At 31.8% G+C, this 16,643-nt stretch overlaps 1 protein-coding gene across 1 annotated transcript; it reads left to right on the forward strand.

The window, feature by feature from the left end:
• The first annotated feature begins 7,088 nt into the window (after window positions 1-7,088).
• LOC143570244 (protein SMAX1-LIKE 3-like) lies at window positions 7,089-9,860 on the forward strand. Its single transcript, XM_077055941.1, has 3 exons — window positions 7,089-8,230; window positions 8,323-8,518; window positions 8,638-9,860. The coding sequence occupies exons 1-3, from the start codon at window positions 7,089-7,091 to the stop codon at window positions 9,724-9,726; spliced, it is 2,427 nt and encodes an 808-aa protein (XP_076912056.1). The 3' UTR covers window positions 9,727-9,860.
• Window positions 9,861-16,643: the final 6,783 nt, after the last annotated feature.

Genomic DNA, 16,643 nt, shown 5'->3' on the forward strand with positions numbered 1-16,643 from the left:
TATTACTCTTTTAATTCCTAGGCTTGAAGGTTTTAGTTATAGTTATTATATATAGAATTGAATGATACAATATTGTACTTGTATATAACCTAGATGTTAAATGTTAAATAAAACATTGAGATATTGAATTTGTGAAACAGAATGTTTTGTTATTATGTCTTGCTAGAAAAATCAAACTGAACTCAATCGTGCATTCAAAATCAATATTTTGCGCCTTTTTTTCATTTCCCTTTATAACTTCATTTTAGTTAATATGGTTTGGCTTAAATTCACTTTAATAAAAAAAAATTATGATATTGTGATTTGTATTTATTTTATTATTATTATTATTGTTATTATTATTTTGCCATTTTAGTCCAATTCATCAATGCTGTTAGAAAATTTTGTTAGTTCAAACGGCATTTCAGAAAAATCCGATCCTAGCTTAGGCTTTGCTCGTTTACAAAGCGAGCTGAAAAGTTAAACTTGAGCTTGGCTCGTTAAATTTTTATTTTGTTTTTGTAATGTTTTATTTCTTTTACACATATTGATTTAAAAATGACAAAAGAAAAAAATATTTATTAAAATACACATATTGTAACATTTATTATTTATAAGCTAGAGAACTTATAATGCTACATGTACTTGTTTTTTCTTCATAATTTTTTAAAAGATGGAGAGGTAATTCAAAATGTTACATCTATTATCTTTTTTTCTTTTGCATATTGTTATATGGTATAATAACTATTATTAAGATAATAACATATTATTATTACTATCTTACCTAAACTTCTCTTTGAGCTAACATATTTTTTTAATGGTGTTAATGAGTTTGACAAAGATAACAGAAAATTACAAATCATTATTTAAGATTTTAAATTAAAATGACAAATTAGGCCGAACCATATGTTTTTGATCATCATCATCATCATCGTATTCAGTGTATCCCACCAATAACAAAGCTATGATAGGGTCTGAGGAGGGTAAGATGTTGACAGCCTTACCTCTACTCCATAGAAATAGAGAGGCTGCTTCCAGTAAGACCCCCGACTCTTGATTAAAATATGTTTTTGATCATATGTACTATATAGTATATACAACTTAACTCTTGATTAAAATATTAGATGTAAAATATATAACAATTTAACAACTCATGATTATAAAGGAGCAATATATATTAATGCTATAATATTTGATACCTATGTCATGTCGCAACATGATGTAATTAAAAATGCAGATTTGCTTTTAATAAAATAATAAAAATTTGTTTCTAAACGCTAAACAAACTGTGCCAATTAATTTAAAACTATCAACGGTATGTAATTTTAAATTTCAGTTAATTTATTTATTTCACATTCAGCTAGAAATTGTATGTATATTCTTGTATACTCATTTGGCCATTTAAATGTAGGGTTATGGTCCTTATGGTAATCTCATTAATCTAATAGTCTAATAAATTTAAAATTTGGGCACTCTGGATCTAATATAAATAATTTCTTTTTTCTGGTAATCGATTTGATTTATACTAGATATACGGTTTGTTATCCTCACATAAATGTTGATTACATTATGAATTTTAAGATTTGTTCATAATTAATCACATAACAGGACAACTGATTCAAATAAGCAAGAAGAAGTCTCAATACGAATTGACTAGAATTAACAACAGGAAAAAGTTAATCAAGTTAGGGTTTCTTTGTTAGGAATCAAGATGAACGAAACGAAACTGAAATTTTACGAAATGAATGGGAGAGTCGAGAGAATCAAATTAGCTGTAGAATACTTGAATGACCTAATTCGTGAGCTTATAACCAACCTTCAAACGCTAACTAACTAATTACCCAAAGTTTTATCTACACCCCTCAACTTTCTTAAGTTGTAAAGAAAGAGCATAAACCTTCATTTAACCAAAATGTGAAAAATTATTATATCCCTTGAGCTATTAACTGTCTCCTTGACTTATTAACCGTCCTTAACTGATGATTAACGAACTTAAGACTTTGATTAGCTACTAAAAATGTGATCCTAGATTCCTAGTGCACTACCTACAAGAAGATTTGCTTATATATTGTTCAATAAGTGAATTAAGAGTAACAGTATAATAAAAAAAGATAAAATTTTACACAACGCATTTAAACTTTGTATGCTAAATTTTATATTCTTTTTCCACTTTCCAAGACACGTGAACATAATTTTTAATTTTATCCTATGCTAGAAATTATTTGAAGTTTCGTGACGTCCAATCAAGAGTTTAACTCTTGATATGAAATATGATTTCTAAGAAACAGCCAAAAATAACACTTTGTCCCTACGAAACAATATGTTTGATTATTACTATAGTCAATATATAATTATGCCTTTCCGCAAAAATAATGCATCGTCGCACTTGATTATCTTCGTGTCCTTATGCGTTTATACATGTGACGTCAAGTTATCATGCCACTTATGCCCTAAGGGACAAACGTGTTTCAATGGCTATGTGCTTGTACGTTCGATGAGCATCGTTGAGGGACACATTAATCGATCACTATTGATAAAGGTGGCAACGATGATAATCCGTCAGGGCATGGATATTGTGATTTTGTGACACATTACTTGGTATTCCTAAAGTTCGCCAACGGGATATTTGTGACAAATTGATGGTGGAGAATTATAACAATTGTTAGCGTGACAGTTTCATCAACGAATTATAACAATCGTCGGTGATCATCGGCCATCGGTATAGTACTATATGCGTTTCTATTTGTAGATACTTTTTATATCATGTAGATAATATTACTATTTGCATACACATCAAATCAAATATGTCACGTTAATAGTTGTATGCTGTTCAATGCCAACTTCCAAGATGACACTTGAGTTGCATGACATGACCAATCAAAAAGCTCTTGCAAAATCATTGCAACATTCTTGTTCTTTCATACAAGATTTTAACCCCGGAATTTTACATTTATTAATTAGATGTTGTCGTATTCATCTGGGCTTTTTTATAGCAATAACTTATGACATTCAAAAGAAGTATATAATACTATATTCTATAAATAATATAGCATTTGTTGACGTTACAAAAATTTCATTTATGTGAATAGAGAACATATATAATTGTTTAAAAAACCAAATTACACTAGAAAAACCAATTGAAACAAGAACTAGCCGATTGGATTGGGACCTTCTACACAACCGCCTTCATCCAGTCGATTACTCGATTATGAGCTAACCCGTTGAACCAGACCGGATCATCTTCATGTTTTATATATATGGACTTGAACTTTTTGTTAGCATTTCATTTCTACTCAAGAAAAAATTATAAATATAGTCATGTGTACTATATTAAGTTAGTTATATGTGTATATTATCTATGACGTTATCTGGTTTCAAAACCAACCCGACTAGTGAACCGGAAGGTTGCCCGAATCAATAACCGGTTCGATTCTTAAAACTTTTTCTAAATTATTTATTCTCACTTCCACCGGATTATTAACTTTTGTATCGTGCGATGAACAATCAACCCTAAGTTCAAAGGCTTCAACTTCAAGAGTTCAAGACTTCAAGTGATTATAATGGGCCATCTGCACTACATAGCCCAAACGTAATGGGCTTTCTTAAATACGAATACAAACTTCTAATAGCTTTTAGCCCAAATGAGTGGACCAGGTCCGATTATTGAAAAAAAGAAATATGGGGGCTAAACCTAGGAGTGTTAAGAAAACCGAATTTTGAACCGAAACAAAAAATCGATCTGCATTCGTATTAGGATGGATTGATCCAAATCTGAATTAGTTATTTGGATATTCGGATACGAAAGTTTAAAAATTGGATTGTTCGAATTATTCGGATTCCTGTTTCTTATGATGGATTTATTTAGACTACCTTTTGAACTTTAAAATTTAATTTTTTGTTCAAGACTAATTTGTATTTTTCGGTTTTGTATGTTTATTGTGATTCTAAACTAGTTAAATGCTATGAACCAAAAATTAGAAAAAATAAAATAAACAGGAACCAAAAACTAGGGACAATGCATTATTCGGTTTGATAGGATTATTCGGTTTTATCCAATCCGATCCGAATTGAATTAAGATAAATTTAGATCGGATAGGAAAATCTCTAATTTGGATCGGATTGGATTTCAGATAGGAACCTAAAATTTTCATATCTTAACCGGCATATTTTGGAGCACCAAAACCCGTTCTTTAAGACTACATAAACACTTTTCTTTGTTCTTTTCTTGAGTTCACTTCAATCTATCAAATGATCACGACATTCAAAATTACTTTTATTTCTTTTATACCCTTTATTATTTTCTTTAAGAAAATAAAGAAAAAACAAACTATAACACTTTATAGAAAGTGTAAATATTATTCCTATGTTCGATCTTCTTTGCTCTTGAATTTAAATCCTTACAAGACTCGTTGCTTTCCCAAAGCCAAAACATAAGAACAAAGATTCCTACATAAATCATAAAAGCCTAGCCTCAAAATAAGTTACATTTTAAATTTTTAAGTTTTTGTTACAATTGTAACACCTTAATATTTTATAAGTCTATGACGCAGTTCAGACATTTTGAACTTAACTTCATAGACAACACTACACTTTTGTCTTCTAAAATATCTTGTTCTACAATCTCCAACTAAGCATTGAAAGGAAAAGATACAAATATATATATTACGAGATAAGTGTAAAAAAGTTTGAACGGAGTTAAAAGCTGATTGACATGATGTCTGCACTTAAGAAGAGTGGTTCTTAGCGTTTCGGACTAAGCTAATTATGTACCTAACAGTAAGTTTTTTTTACAGTAATTTTGGTGATTTTCATATATTTACTGCAGTTTTTACATGCTATAAATTTGAATTTATATAAAAATAGAAACAATGATTGAGGAACTAAAATCAATGGCTAAAGGTTCTCCAATCATAGAGTAGTTTTATATAGCCGTTTGAAAAAGGATGATCTCACAATATATTTGGTCATGATTACAACGATAAAATAAAATTAATAAAGAATTAACTTATAGAAGCACTTTTCCGCTCATATAAACTATAAATAGTATCTATTTTGATACATAATATAAATAAGTAATGATTTTTAGAATTAAACATATGAATTTAGAAGTTGATACAAGAAGAAACTTGGCAAGTCATGTATAAACTTTTAAGTTTTAAACTGATTGATTATAGTTATTTATGATTGATTATATTTGTATATTTAAGTTTTAACCTGATTAATACTTTTAAATTATCTCCACGCTCAAAATTTTAAAGGGTTTCTAATTTCGGATACCGATTGTTGTACTTACACACACGTATATTATTCATTGTAGTACTTGTCAGTAACAACTATTCTTACGCGATATGACATAACAAATCAAGTAAGTGGATAGCGACTATAAATATACAAGAACAAATACCTCATCATAACTTTAATAAGATGATTTAAACAAGTTAACTATAAAAATATATTGATTTACTAGGATTTAAAGTAGCATCAATTAAGTTTTAATGCATGCTTATACCTAATGTGTTTATGGTGATTAAGGTATTAAAAAATGTTCTTTGATACAACTTTTTTTTATAAACTGATCATGTTACTCATTCTATAAAACATCATATTGATTATTCTAGTTTTTTTTTTTTGTTATTTTTATTTATTTATGTCATCTATATCCAAATATAGAAACACCCTCATAGATACATAAGTGGAGGACTGGAGGGTAACTAGCCACTGTTTTGTAGGGCATATTATTAGGGGTGTTAAAGGCAATTCAGCTTTTGTTTCTTTGTCTTTAATTGGCATGGTGTTTATAACCAAGACAAGCTTCCATACCACAAAGCTTTTGCAAAAAGAGAAAGTGAAGGGTAGCATTTTGCAAAATAAAGATAGTTAAGGGGGGACAAAGTTTCCACAACTTGTAGCTTTTGCAGTCTTTAAAAAAAGAAAGTTAATTACACATTGCACCCTTTTATATAAGGTCACTATCCAGATAAAGCTTGCCCATTTCTTTTTAATTTTAATTTACTTATTTACATTATCTTTTGCATGAAAGAAAGTAAGGAAGCTACAGTCTTGGATCTATAACTTCAAATTATCAGTCTACAGCAGTCCAACTTCTATTATTTTCTATATACTTTAACCTTTCTAGTTTTATGAGAGGGATAAAGTGAAGAGAGGGAAAATAAATTGAAAAAAAAATTATACAATGCTTATATAGTTTAGCTATCTATCTTTCTGATAATATTAATCACTAATGAATTTTAGTACCAAAAGAATTTTGGATAATTAAAGTATGTTACAATGGTTTTTCTTTTTAATGTTATACACACGTATATATGAGATCGTTTAATACAAAAATAATTTAAAATAAATAAATATATAAAATCACATAAAGACAGTATACCAATGATTTAAATTATATGATACATAAAAAGATTATCAATCTCATAATATTGTTCTCCTATGTCTTCTCTCCCCCCATCCACTACACAAAGTACACGTGTTTTTACACACTACAAAGCATACGTGTTTTTACAATTCTCTAATTAAATTATATGTATTTAACGTGATTTTTGTAGGCTTTGAATATATTGTATCACTTGCCACTGATTTGCAGTCATTATTTAAGAAAAATTTTCCACTTAATCTTTAGCCATCCAACCAGAGGAAGATTATACTAGACCCACATAACATAAACTAATATATTAATAGATAAATACAATGTATAAATATATACATTAACTTAGGTAAGACAAAATATCATGATAAAGCTCAAAATAATTAGAAAAATATAAAAACAATCTGTTTTAATCCACTTAACAGGACTGTTTAAAGGTTGAATTAGTCTTTTTATGATCAGAGAAATTTGCTTTGCTTCACATGCATTCCACTTTCACATACAAAACTAACAACTGCAAGAAAAGCACAAAAGCCCCACTTCACACTACTAATTTAATCCCCTTCTTATAGGTCACATATCACCACTACTTGCCAATGCATTAAGCACACCAGCTTCAAAACCAAACCATATAAGTATATAACCATTTCTTGAACCCTCCATTCATAAAACTTAAATCTCCATTTACAAAAAAATACATCTGCAAACAAACTAGTGATTAACCATGAGGGCTGGAGGCTACACCATACAACACACACTAACACCTGTGGCCGCAACCGTAGTGAAACAAGCACTCGGTCTTGCTAGACGTCGTGGTCATGCTCAGGTCACACCTTTGCATGTTGCGAGCGCGATGCTCACATCGCCAACAAGCCTTATGAGGAAGGCTTGTTTGCAACCCAATTCCCACCCTCTTCAATGCAAAGCTCTAGAGCTTTGCTTCAATGTTGCAATGAACCGCCTACCGACCATGCAATCAAGCCCTATCATGTTAAACCCTCATCAATCTCACCACCCTTCTCTTTCCAACGCGTTGGTGGCCGCCTTCAAGCGGGCGCAAGCTCACCAACGCCGCGGTTCGATTGAAAATCAACAACAACCCATTTTAGCTCTTAAAGTAGAGATAGAGCAACTCATTATATCCATCTTGGATGATCCTAGTGTGAGTAGAGTGATGCGAGAAGCCGGTTTCTCTAGCACCCAAGTCAAAAACAATATCGAACACATGGAGATATCGGTGTCTTCCCCTAATTCCCTCAATTTTTCTCAATCAAAAGAGAACATCAAACCCAAATTACCTTTAGCTAAAGTCCAAGATGAAGATGTAACGAGTGTTATTGAAATGATGATGAATAAGAAAAGAAAGAACAATATTGTTGTTGTAAGAGAGTGTTTAGCCAGTGGTGATACTATAGTTAGAGGAGTCATAGAAAAATTTGAAACCGAAAACAATATCAATCTAAGGTTCATGCAGTTTGTAAGCCTTCCTTTACACTCACTAAATCATCTTTCAAGGGAAGATGTTGAAAGTAAAGTTAGGGAACTCAAGTGTCTAGTAAAAAGCTTTGTGGGTAGAGGCGTAATCTTGTATTTAGGTGATCTCAAATGGGTTTCGGATTACTGGTCGAATCAAAGTGAGCGAAAGCGCAATCAGAGTTACCACTACTCTCCAGTGGAGCATATGATCATGGAGATTAGTGGGCTTATGTTTGGTGTTGATAGTGGGAAGTTGTGGTTGATGGGGATAGCCAACTCTCAAACATACATGAGGTGCAAAACAGGTCATCCTTCACTTGAAACTCTATGGGATCTTTGTCCTCTTACACTTCCTGTTGCTAGCCTGGACCTCACCCTCAATCTTGAAAGGTAAAGACTTCAACTTTTTTGGTGCTTTTGGCTTAAAGATGATCTTTTTGGTGTTAAAAAACTGATCTTTGATGTTGGTTTTGTTTTATTAGCAATAAAGATGCTTTAGAAGAGATGAAATTCCTCACTTGTTGTGAGGAATGTTCTGTTAATGCAAAGCGAAAGGCGCGAACCATTACGAGTTATGGCCTACCCAGTGAGTCCATTACTACTACTCATGGCTCCACTTTGCCATCATGGCTCAGACAATACAAAGAAGAGAATTCAAGACACACCACCAATGATCAGGTAAAGGTTCTTAAACACATGCTTAAAAACCCTAATCTTGTATACTAGTGAGAAAAAAAAAACAACATTATCATAATTATAATCTGACTATTCTAATATATATTGTATCTAATATGCAGGAATGTGAAAAGGTTGGGAATCTTTGCAAGAAATGGAACTCAATTTGTAGTTCACTTCACAAACAACAACCCCTCACGTCTTCTTCACCAAATTTGCACCAACATCATGTCACTTGGCCTGCGGTTTTCGGATCTAACACCCCGAAAGAACACCAGTTTTTCATAAGCAGTGAATGTTTTGAAGAGCACAATCCAAAAAGGCTCATGCCAGAACTCTTATCAAATCCTAATTCAAGCCCCAATTCAGCTTCTTGTAGCGAAGCTAGCGATCAAGATTACAATCATGGTGATGATGATGATGATGATCAATGCTACTTGCACAAGTTCAAGGAAATGACCCCAGAGAATGTAAAGACTCTAAGCAATGCATTGGAGAGAGTTGCACCATGGCAAAGAGAGATCATTCCAGAAATAGTAACCGCAATCCTTCAATGTCGGTCCGGTGCAATGGAAAGAGAAGGGAAAGAAGAAACATGGTTATCTTTCTTGGGTGCTGACAATCATGGAAAAGAAAAGATAGCAAGGGAGTTGGCCAAAGTTATATTTGGATCAAGAAACAACTTTGTGCAAATGGGCTTGAGTAGGTTTTCCGCTACACGAGCCGATTCGACCGATGACGATCATGACTTCGTCAGTAACAAACGCGCTAGAGATGAAAATGGGCAAAGTTATCTTGAAAGATTCACAGAAGCTGTACAAGAGAACCCGAACCGTGTGTTCTTCATGGAAGATGTTGAGCAAGTAGATTACCATTCCCAAATGGGAATCAAGAAAGCAATCAAGAACGGAAGAATCACACTAAATGATGGAAAAGTTGTTCTTTTTAATGATGCCATTGTTATTTTCAGCTGCGAAAGCTTCAGTTCGATTTCACGAGCGTGTTCTCCTAGCATAAGGCGAAAGTACAACGAAAATGAACACCAACAAACCGAAACCGTTGAGGATTGTGGAAAAGAGTCTGTTATCAGTTTGGATTTGAATATTGCTACTGAAGATCATAAGAGTTCATCTGAACAAGAATCAGTTTCTGATATTGGCATTTTGGATTCAGTTGACAAGCAAGTTATTTTTAAACTTCAAATGTTGTAACAAGTTTAATTAAGTTTGTAAATTAGGGGTGTAGTTTGAGATATGGGGTGTTAAGAGTTTTGTGAAAGCAATGTGAGTTTAGTTATACTAACAACTGTTTCTTTTTCTTGTAATTAACCTTGTTTCTTGAATTGGATATGGTACTTTAGTAGTATATGAGTTCATGTTTTAGTTCCATGATATAAATATTACTTCCTTAATTTCTCACATCATGATCATGTGCTTGTGTTTCAAAACATAATACATTTATACTTGATTTCCTATGTTAAAATAAACATGGTATTTTTTATTTTTTTTTAAAATAGGACAGTTTACTTGTAGCATGGATAATAGGAAATGTTTAAAATTTCCTATGTTTATAAAATATGAGCCTTTTCTTTATCAGGACACTATTTATTACAGTGTGAGTTTGAGTGTCTTTAAACTGGAGTATTTTAAAGTCATGGATTATTTTATACCTACCTTTTACGAAATATGAAATAAACTATGAGTGTTGTTACATCTTTCCTATCTTTATTTACAAACGATTAGATCTTTGGAGGAAATTGAAATATAGTATTCATTATTTTTTAACGACCATTTGGATCACCGCAAGTCCCGCCCACCCGATCATCCCATTCCTCGAGTTTGAAATCGTAGGGTGTTAGGCTGGCATGTCTCTGAAGGGAAGCTTGTACATCGGGCCGCCCCATCTGTCCAAACCCATAGACTACCCTTAATTGGAAACTCATCGTAGGTGAAAAAAACCTCTAGCTAGCCTAACCCGAAACCCCTATTTTTATCACATGTGTGTGACTTGAAGTCTTGAACTCAAAACCTTCCTTTTTTTTAAACAAAAAAAAAAAGAAAGAAATCTTTGGGTGAACCATCTCAACTACTTTGACTATCTATAACAATTTAAAAATAACGTCAATCGAGTTTATTAATAGTATTGTTATTATAATTAGAGTAATAATTACTATTAGACCATTGTTATATTCTTCTTATTATTATTAAACCCCTAAGTCACAAGAGGGGTTTTTTCTCAAATATTGAGTTTTCTTCTGAATTGCTGGCTTAGTGGTGGATATGATTGCATGGTACTACTGGTGGCACGATGATACTCTAGTGGTCCGTGAGTGATCAAAATTAGTCGTTCAAAAAAAATCCCCTAACTCACAAATTTTCAAATATACTCTTAATTAAACTAACAATACACTTTAATTAAGCACGTGCCTTTTTAAAAAATAGAGTTTTATCCAACTCATTGATATCGCTAGACCAGTGACTATTGGCGAATAACTAATATATTTCATCAACAAAATACACTTACAATAAAAACAAAAATCAAAATATATCAAATGAAAAAAAATGAGACAAAAAATTATAATTCTTTCTCAACATCAGGAACCAATAAACAGAATGTTGGGAGTCGGGATGAATAAAGCTTGCAAAGGTATGATCCATTACTTATGAATTGCGCAAAACAAAAGCAACTTTGATACAGAAAAAAAGTGGTTGAAACAAAATGCAAAAGCAGATCATATTATTCTTCATTATATGTGTTTAATTTCATTTTGCTTTTTAACACATGATTCATGCATTGAGCACCTTAGTCCTCATACATATTGGTTTCTTTTTATAAGTTATTTAGAAATTAAAAACATATACAACCGGTACTAGGAAACTAGCCACAATTTAGGCTATCTGTAAAAGGCTCACGTCTGTTCCACATCACCACTAAAAACGCCCAGCACACCGCACCCCATCTTGTGAATTGTGGCGTTGCCTGCCTATTCAGCAAGGCCGGCTCAACGAATTTGAAGCCGTAAGTCGAAACAAGATTTTGAGACATTTTCATGACAATTGTTAAGAAAAAAATGCTTATTAAAAGTTTTGAATTCATAACTTATGCTTTAAGAAAAAAAATGCCTACCACAACACTGCATTACTTTGAGTTTACTTTACTCATTACAATATATATATATATATATATATATATATATATATATATATATATATATAATGTTTTTCTAAACTTTGGAGTGTTAAATAATTTTGGGTTTAAAGTCCTAACTTGTTTTCGCTATCCACGAGCCACCCTTACTCTTCAGTTGACCACGGTGTCGAACAAAGTAACATACTCCACTTTTAATATGTTTTGGCCAATCACATTCACACACTTCACTATCATTTTTTCTTCTTTCATTTAATTTTTATTCGAAACCACCAGACATGTTTAATGAATTTGGTTAATTAGTGAAATCACTTCATTTCCACAATGGTGTGATAGGATGTGGGTCACTTTTTCTGAGAAATGTTTACAATTTACAAATAACCTTAGATTAAACATATAACTATAAATGGAAATTAAAGTTATTTTTCTATTCCATTAAATTAACAACATTTTCTTTCCTAATAACAAAAATCGCTCACGTGAAGTTTCAATAATGTGTCAATTTTATGAATCTTCAAATTTAAATAGAGCATGTATCAAACCTTGTTATTACTTAGTAATTATTATTTTTCTAAGTTTAACTTGAAGTAAGAGGTAATTATGAATAAAAAAATCATTAACGGTAATCAATCATACACGCACACACACGCACATACATATATAAATGAGAGATGGATTATGGTTTCTTCTTATTTGTTTAGATGGATCATCTGCTTCTTAAATGCAGATTTCCAAGTGAGATATGGAATTCGATTGGTCGGTGTTATGGGTTTTTGAGGACCAAACTTTCCTTGATTAAGGCGTTTCTATAGCTCATTCTTCCAGAAGAATGTGCGTGCTACAAGTTGTAGTTTGTTATCTATTTGGTTTATATGGAAGACTCAGAATGATTTTTTTTAATGGTAAGCGCTATAGGGCAATAGATGTTGTGGAGAAATAAAATCCTCTTCTTTTTTAAGAACAAATATATAGGAAAAATAAATAGTCTTGATTGGAGGTTGTGACGTAATTATATTTTTTAATATCATTTCTTTGTTGCGTCCTTTTCAAAACCAACGCCTCAAATATCTGGTCACCCCCTAACTATTATACACCGTTTTAGATAAGATTTGAACCGTCAACCTAACGAAAGAAAAAAGATTTTTTGGTTATTGAGGACATCACCATTATAATACTCAACAATTTCTTTTTTCTTAATGCTTCTCAATTTCTAAAAATTAGTCACTTCAATAGTTTTTTATATTGGCTAAGATATCAACATATTATGAATAAAATAACTAAATAAACAATTCAGTCACGGGTGAATAAATAAGATTTATGCATGTTGATAGTTTGCATAAATTGAGGAAAGTAATCTTTTAAGATGAATTGTGTTGCTAGTTGGCACCAATATATAAGTTGTATAAAATAACGTTAAACCTATAATATGTTACAAGAAACCACTTTCCCACGTTGAATCCTTTAAACCAAACACCACCACTCAACTCTTATTACAATAAACTACATGTTAATTAAAAACTTAATATGTCACTTTACAATAAAATCATGTTTATTAATCAAAAAAATAAGATGTTACTTTACAATAAAACCCAGTTTATTAATCAGGATAATATAACTAATTACTCAAATGCATAGGGATCAGGAATTACCTTTTTCCCACAATAGATTATGCCTTCATTTTCATGCCATCTTCCACCAATATCTTTGCATTTTAGTGATTAACATACTTTTATTTCATTCTTTGAGTAGGGTTTAAGGATTTATTAACTTTTTTGTTAACCAAGCTTTCTATTGATCGTGGTATCTAATGTATGTCATTTTCTTGTATATTTATAGCCTAAATTATCGTTTGCATTAATTACTAGATGAAAGAAATGTAAAATATATGTTACGACCTCTCACATCGCTTTTTTAACCATGACGGAACAAATATACATCAACTTCAAATCAGTAAAAAAATAAAATAAAATTAATAATAATAATAATAAGCATCTCATACATTAGTGATGTGAGCTAGTAAGGAACCACTTGAACTAAATGTTGTGGATTAACACTGGGAGCGTTAACCCGATCCACGTCAGCCACAACCCCTAAGGCCCACCCCCTTTGCATCTTCCACTGTTAACACAAATACACAATACTGCCCCCGCCCTTGCCGCCCCATAGCATCCCTCTGACGTGGTATTTCACACCGGTCAGCCAGCAAAATTGATGCCATATTGGTTGTTAATGCATGTGTAAAACCCACAATGCCTAGCCTTAGCGATATGGTCATGATTGTGTCAAGAAAGAAGTGATGGGAAGATATAGAAGCAGTATTACAAGAAAAGTAATGCTCTTAAATTTACTATTTTATCTTAATAATATGATCATGAACAAGCTTGAATGTTGAAGATAGCATGTTACCATATAGTGATTTAACATTTTTTGCAAATTATTTATGACTAAAGACATGAATAACTAGTGGCAGTCAATGTCATCGACCTTATCAAGACCCCGCTAAAGGCAAGTGTGAACTATGTTAGCAATATTTTGTAGAAAAATGTGTGATGGATGGCAAACTTAATGATAAGGGTCTCTTGTAAACGAACAAACTTTAATCTAAAATGACTTTTTACACCTTTATGTCTTCTTTTTATCACACAATTATGTGTAAAAACACTTTCAAGAAATCTCCTTTTAGTTCATAAGATGTGTTCTCACAACTTTAGCCATTTCTTACTTCTCAAAGATTAGTTTATCACATGTGAAACCATTAATGACAATATGACATGACAGTTACAATGGCAAGATAGATTATCTGATGTGATCAGAGGGGCATAAATGTCATTTCATATGATTAGGTAACTTTAGAAAGGAACTTGTTGATGTGGGATTCATGGTTGGTCTGGTTCAACGGCTAGACTCATGAGGAATGAATTTCGTTTTGAATCTTGCAAGATACAAAGACGTCATTAGCCTCTCCACAGGCGGTGTGTCCCATGACCAAGCTCAATTGTTAGAGTAAGTACGTCTTGGTTGAGAGAATTGTAACCTATGATCGTTGATTAGGACTATAGTATGCCGAAGTGCATATGGTTGTTGGTGTAGACTATTTGTCTAATTTTAAGTGTGGAAATTGAGAAATATAAAAATTGAAATAACTTGGAGAAAAAAACAAATCAAATGGGAAAATCGGAGCTCTAAGGCAAGGAAGCCAAGATGTCCAAACTAAACAAATGAGCATATAATAAATACTCTTAAATCTTTTATATAAAAAATTATTATTATTAACCATTCCAAAGTTTATAAAATGAAGGTTTTATAAAGAAAAAATGAGTAAAAATTTTGGAAGGAATCTTTTCAGTTCCATTGTTGATGTTTCCACTCAAATTAAAAGTTTTCACTCAAAGTAGAAGTTTTTCAAATTTAAAGAAATGTGTTTGAACATTCAAGAAAGTGAAAAATCACTATCAACCTTAGTGAAAATTATGAACATTTATCTCTATCATATCAACTTCTCTTCCGAGAGAAATTGATGTGCTAATGGGACATCCTGCTGGTTAAGTGGTGCGCTTCATAACTAAATGTTGAAGGTTCAAATTTCTTCTTTGGTATAGGTTGTGGTACATTTATCCTACAAAATCTAAGAATTGTTGTTCAAGAAAAAAAAGAGAGAATTTGACAGTGAACAAAACACTTAATCATGGATTGAAAAGGACACAAGGTGGATTTGTTAATATACACGAGCAGCCACTGTGTTTTTGTTTATTGACGTTCTAATAGTTTGGGATTTGGTACGTAATTATCGTGTATAAACATTTTTAGCCAAATATATGTGTGGAAGATCGTTACTTTGTCTATGTTCGTCATATGCATGGCATTGGTGGAAAACGACCTAGTTGCGGGTCATCACACACGTTCACACAAACTCAAGACAAAAATGGCCAGAAAATTCGCCAGCGTAGCGTACGTTGACCTCAGCTTAGTGTACGCAGACCAGCATATGCCATAACTTGTTTGGCATTTTTATGGGCACTTAGTGTAGCGTATGCAAGGCTCAGGGTGTACGCTGGTTCGGTACAATTTTCATAATTATTCGAACTCTAGTTGGTTTTTAATCCAAGGGGTTAGGTTTCGTGGATTATTGTTCTAGAGAGTCTACAGGTTGAAAGAAAGCGATTTGGGTGATCCAAGCTAGTTCCCAAATCATTCCAACCTTCAACTCATTCCCAAAATTCAACAAGATCAAGATTTTAACATGCAAACGATAGGATAATTTACCTATGATCAATCCTAGGTGTAGAATTTGTGTTAGCAACATGTATTCAACTTGATTTTATGTGTACTAAACATGAATCATTTTTAATCATTCAAATATGTCTATGTATTAATGTTATCTTTGATTTCATGTGCGTGTGATATGATGTATTAGGGTTCAAAAGAAACAACTTTTTATATATATAATTATATTTGGTAGTCTTTCATTAATAAGCATGATGTTTTGCAATTCTATTTAGTTGTGTTGGTATTGTTTAGACAACGTCGTAGCACGAAACCTTTGGCTTCGAGTAGTTATGTAACTCGGACAACTTCCTTAGTCTTGGAATTACCTTTTAACCTTATTGCCAACACAACTAAATAGAATTTAATCATCAAATTAATTAATTACATTGTGCTTCTAAAATAAAAAACTCGAGTGTGTTTATCTTTTTATTAGTTGTTTAGAAATCAACAGTTTTTCTCTTTGTTTAGCTCAATCAATCAAATCAACAAATCAAAAATTAGTTTTAAGTTTTATTTCTATTTTCAATAATCAATTAAAGATCAGATATTTTCTCTCTATCTTGACGAGACTTCGGCCCCGATCACATTCTATCATTCTCTCCTTAATTTATTTACAATATTTACATGAGTTGTTATATAATAAAAAAAAATTTAAATGAAATTATAAAAAAAAAAAAAAAAAGCATTCAGCTCTTGGTTACTAACATTGATTAAT

This window comes from Bidens hawaiensis, unplaced genomic scaffold (genome assembly GCF_021521415.1).
Source record: "Bidens hawaiensis isolate Kalapana, Puna unplaced genomic scaffold, B.hawaiensis_p1.1 tig00024856_1, whole genome shotgun sequence".
In the NCBI taxonomy this organism is placed as follows: domain Eukaryota; kingdom Viridiplantae; phylum Streptophyta; class Magnoliopsida; order Asterales; family Asteraceae; genus Bidens; species Bidens hawaiensis.

Excerpts from the sequence above, each read along its gene's own strand:
- LOC143570244 (XM_077055941.1), top strand. The coding sequence starts at position 7,089 with ATGAGGGCTGGAGGCTACACCATACAACACACACTAACACCTGTGGCC. Across the intron at positions 8,231-8,322 it reads CTCACCCTCAATCTTGAAAG|CAATAAAGATGCTTTAGAAG; the intron begins GTAAAGACTTCA and ends TTGTTTTATTAG. Across the intron at positions 8,519-8,637 it reads GACACACCACCAATGATCAG|GAATGTGAAAAGGTTGGGAA; the intron begins GTAAAGGTTCTT and ends TCTAATATGCAG.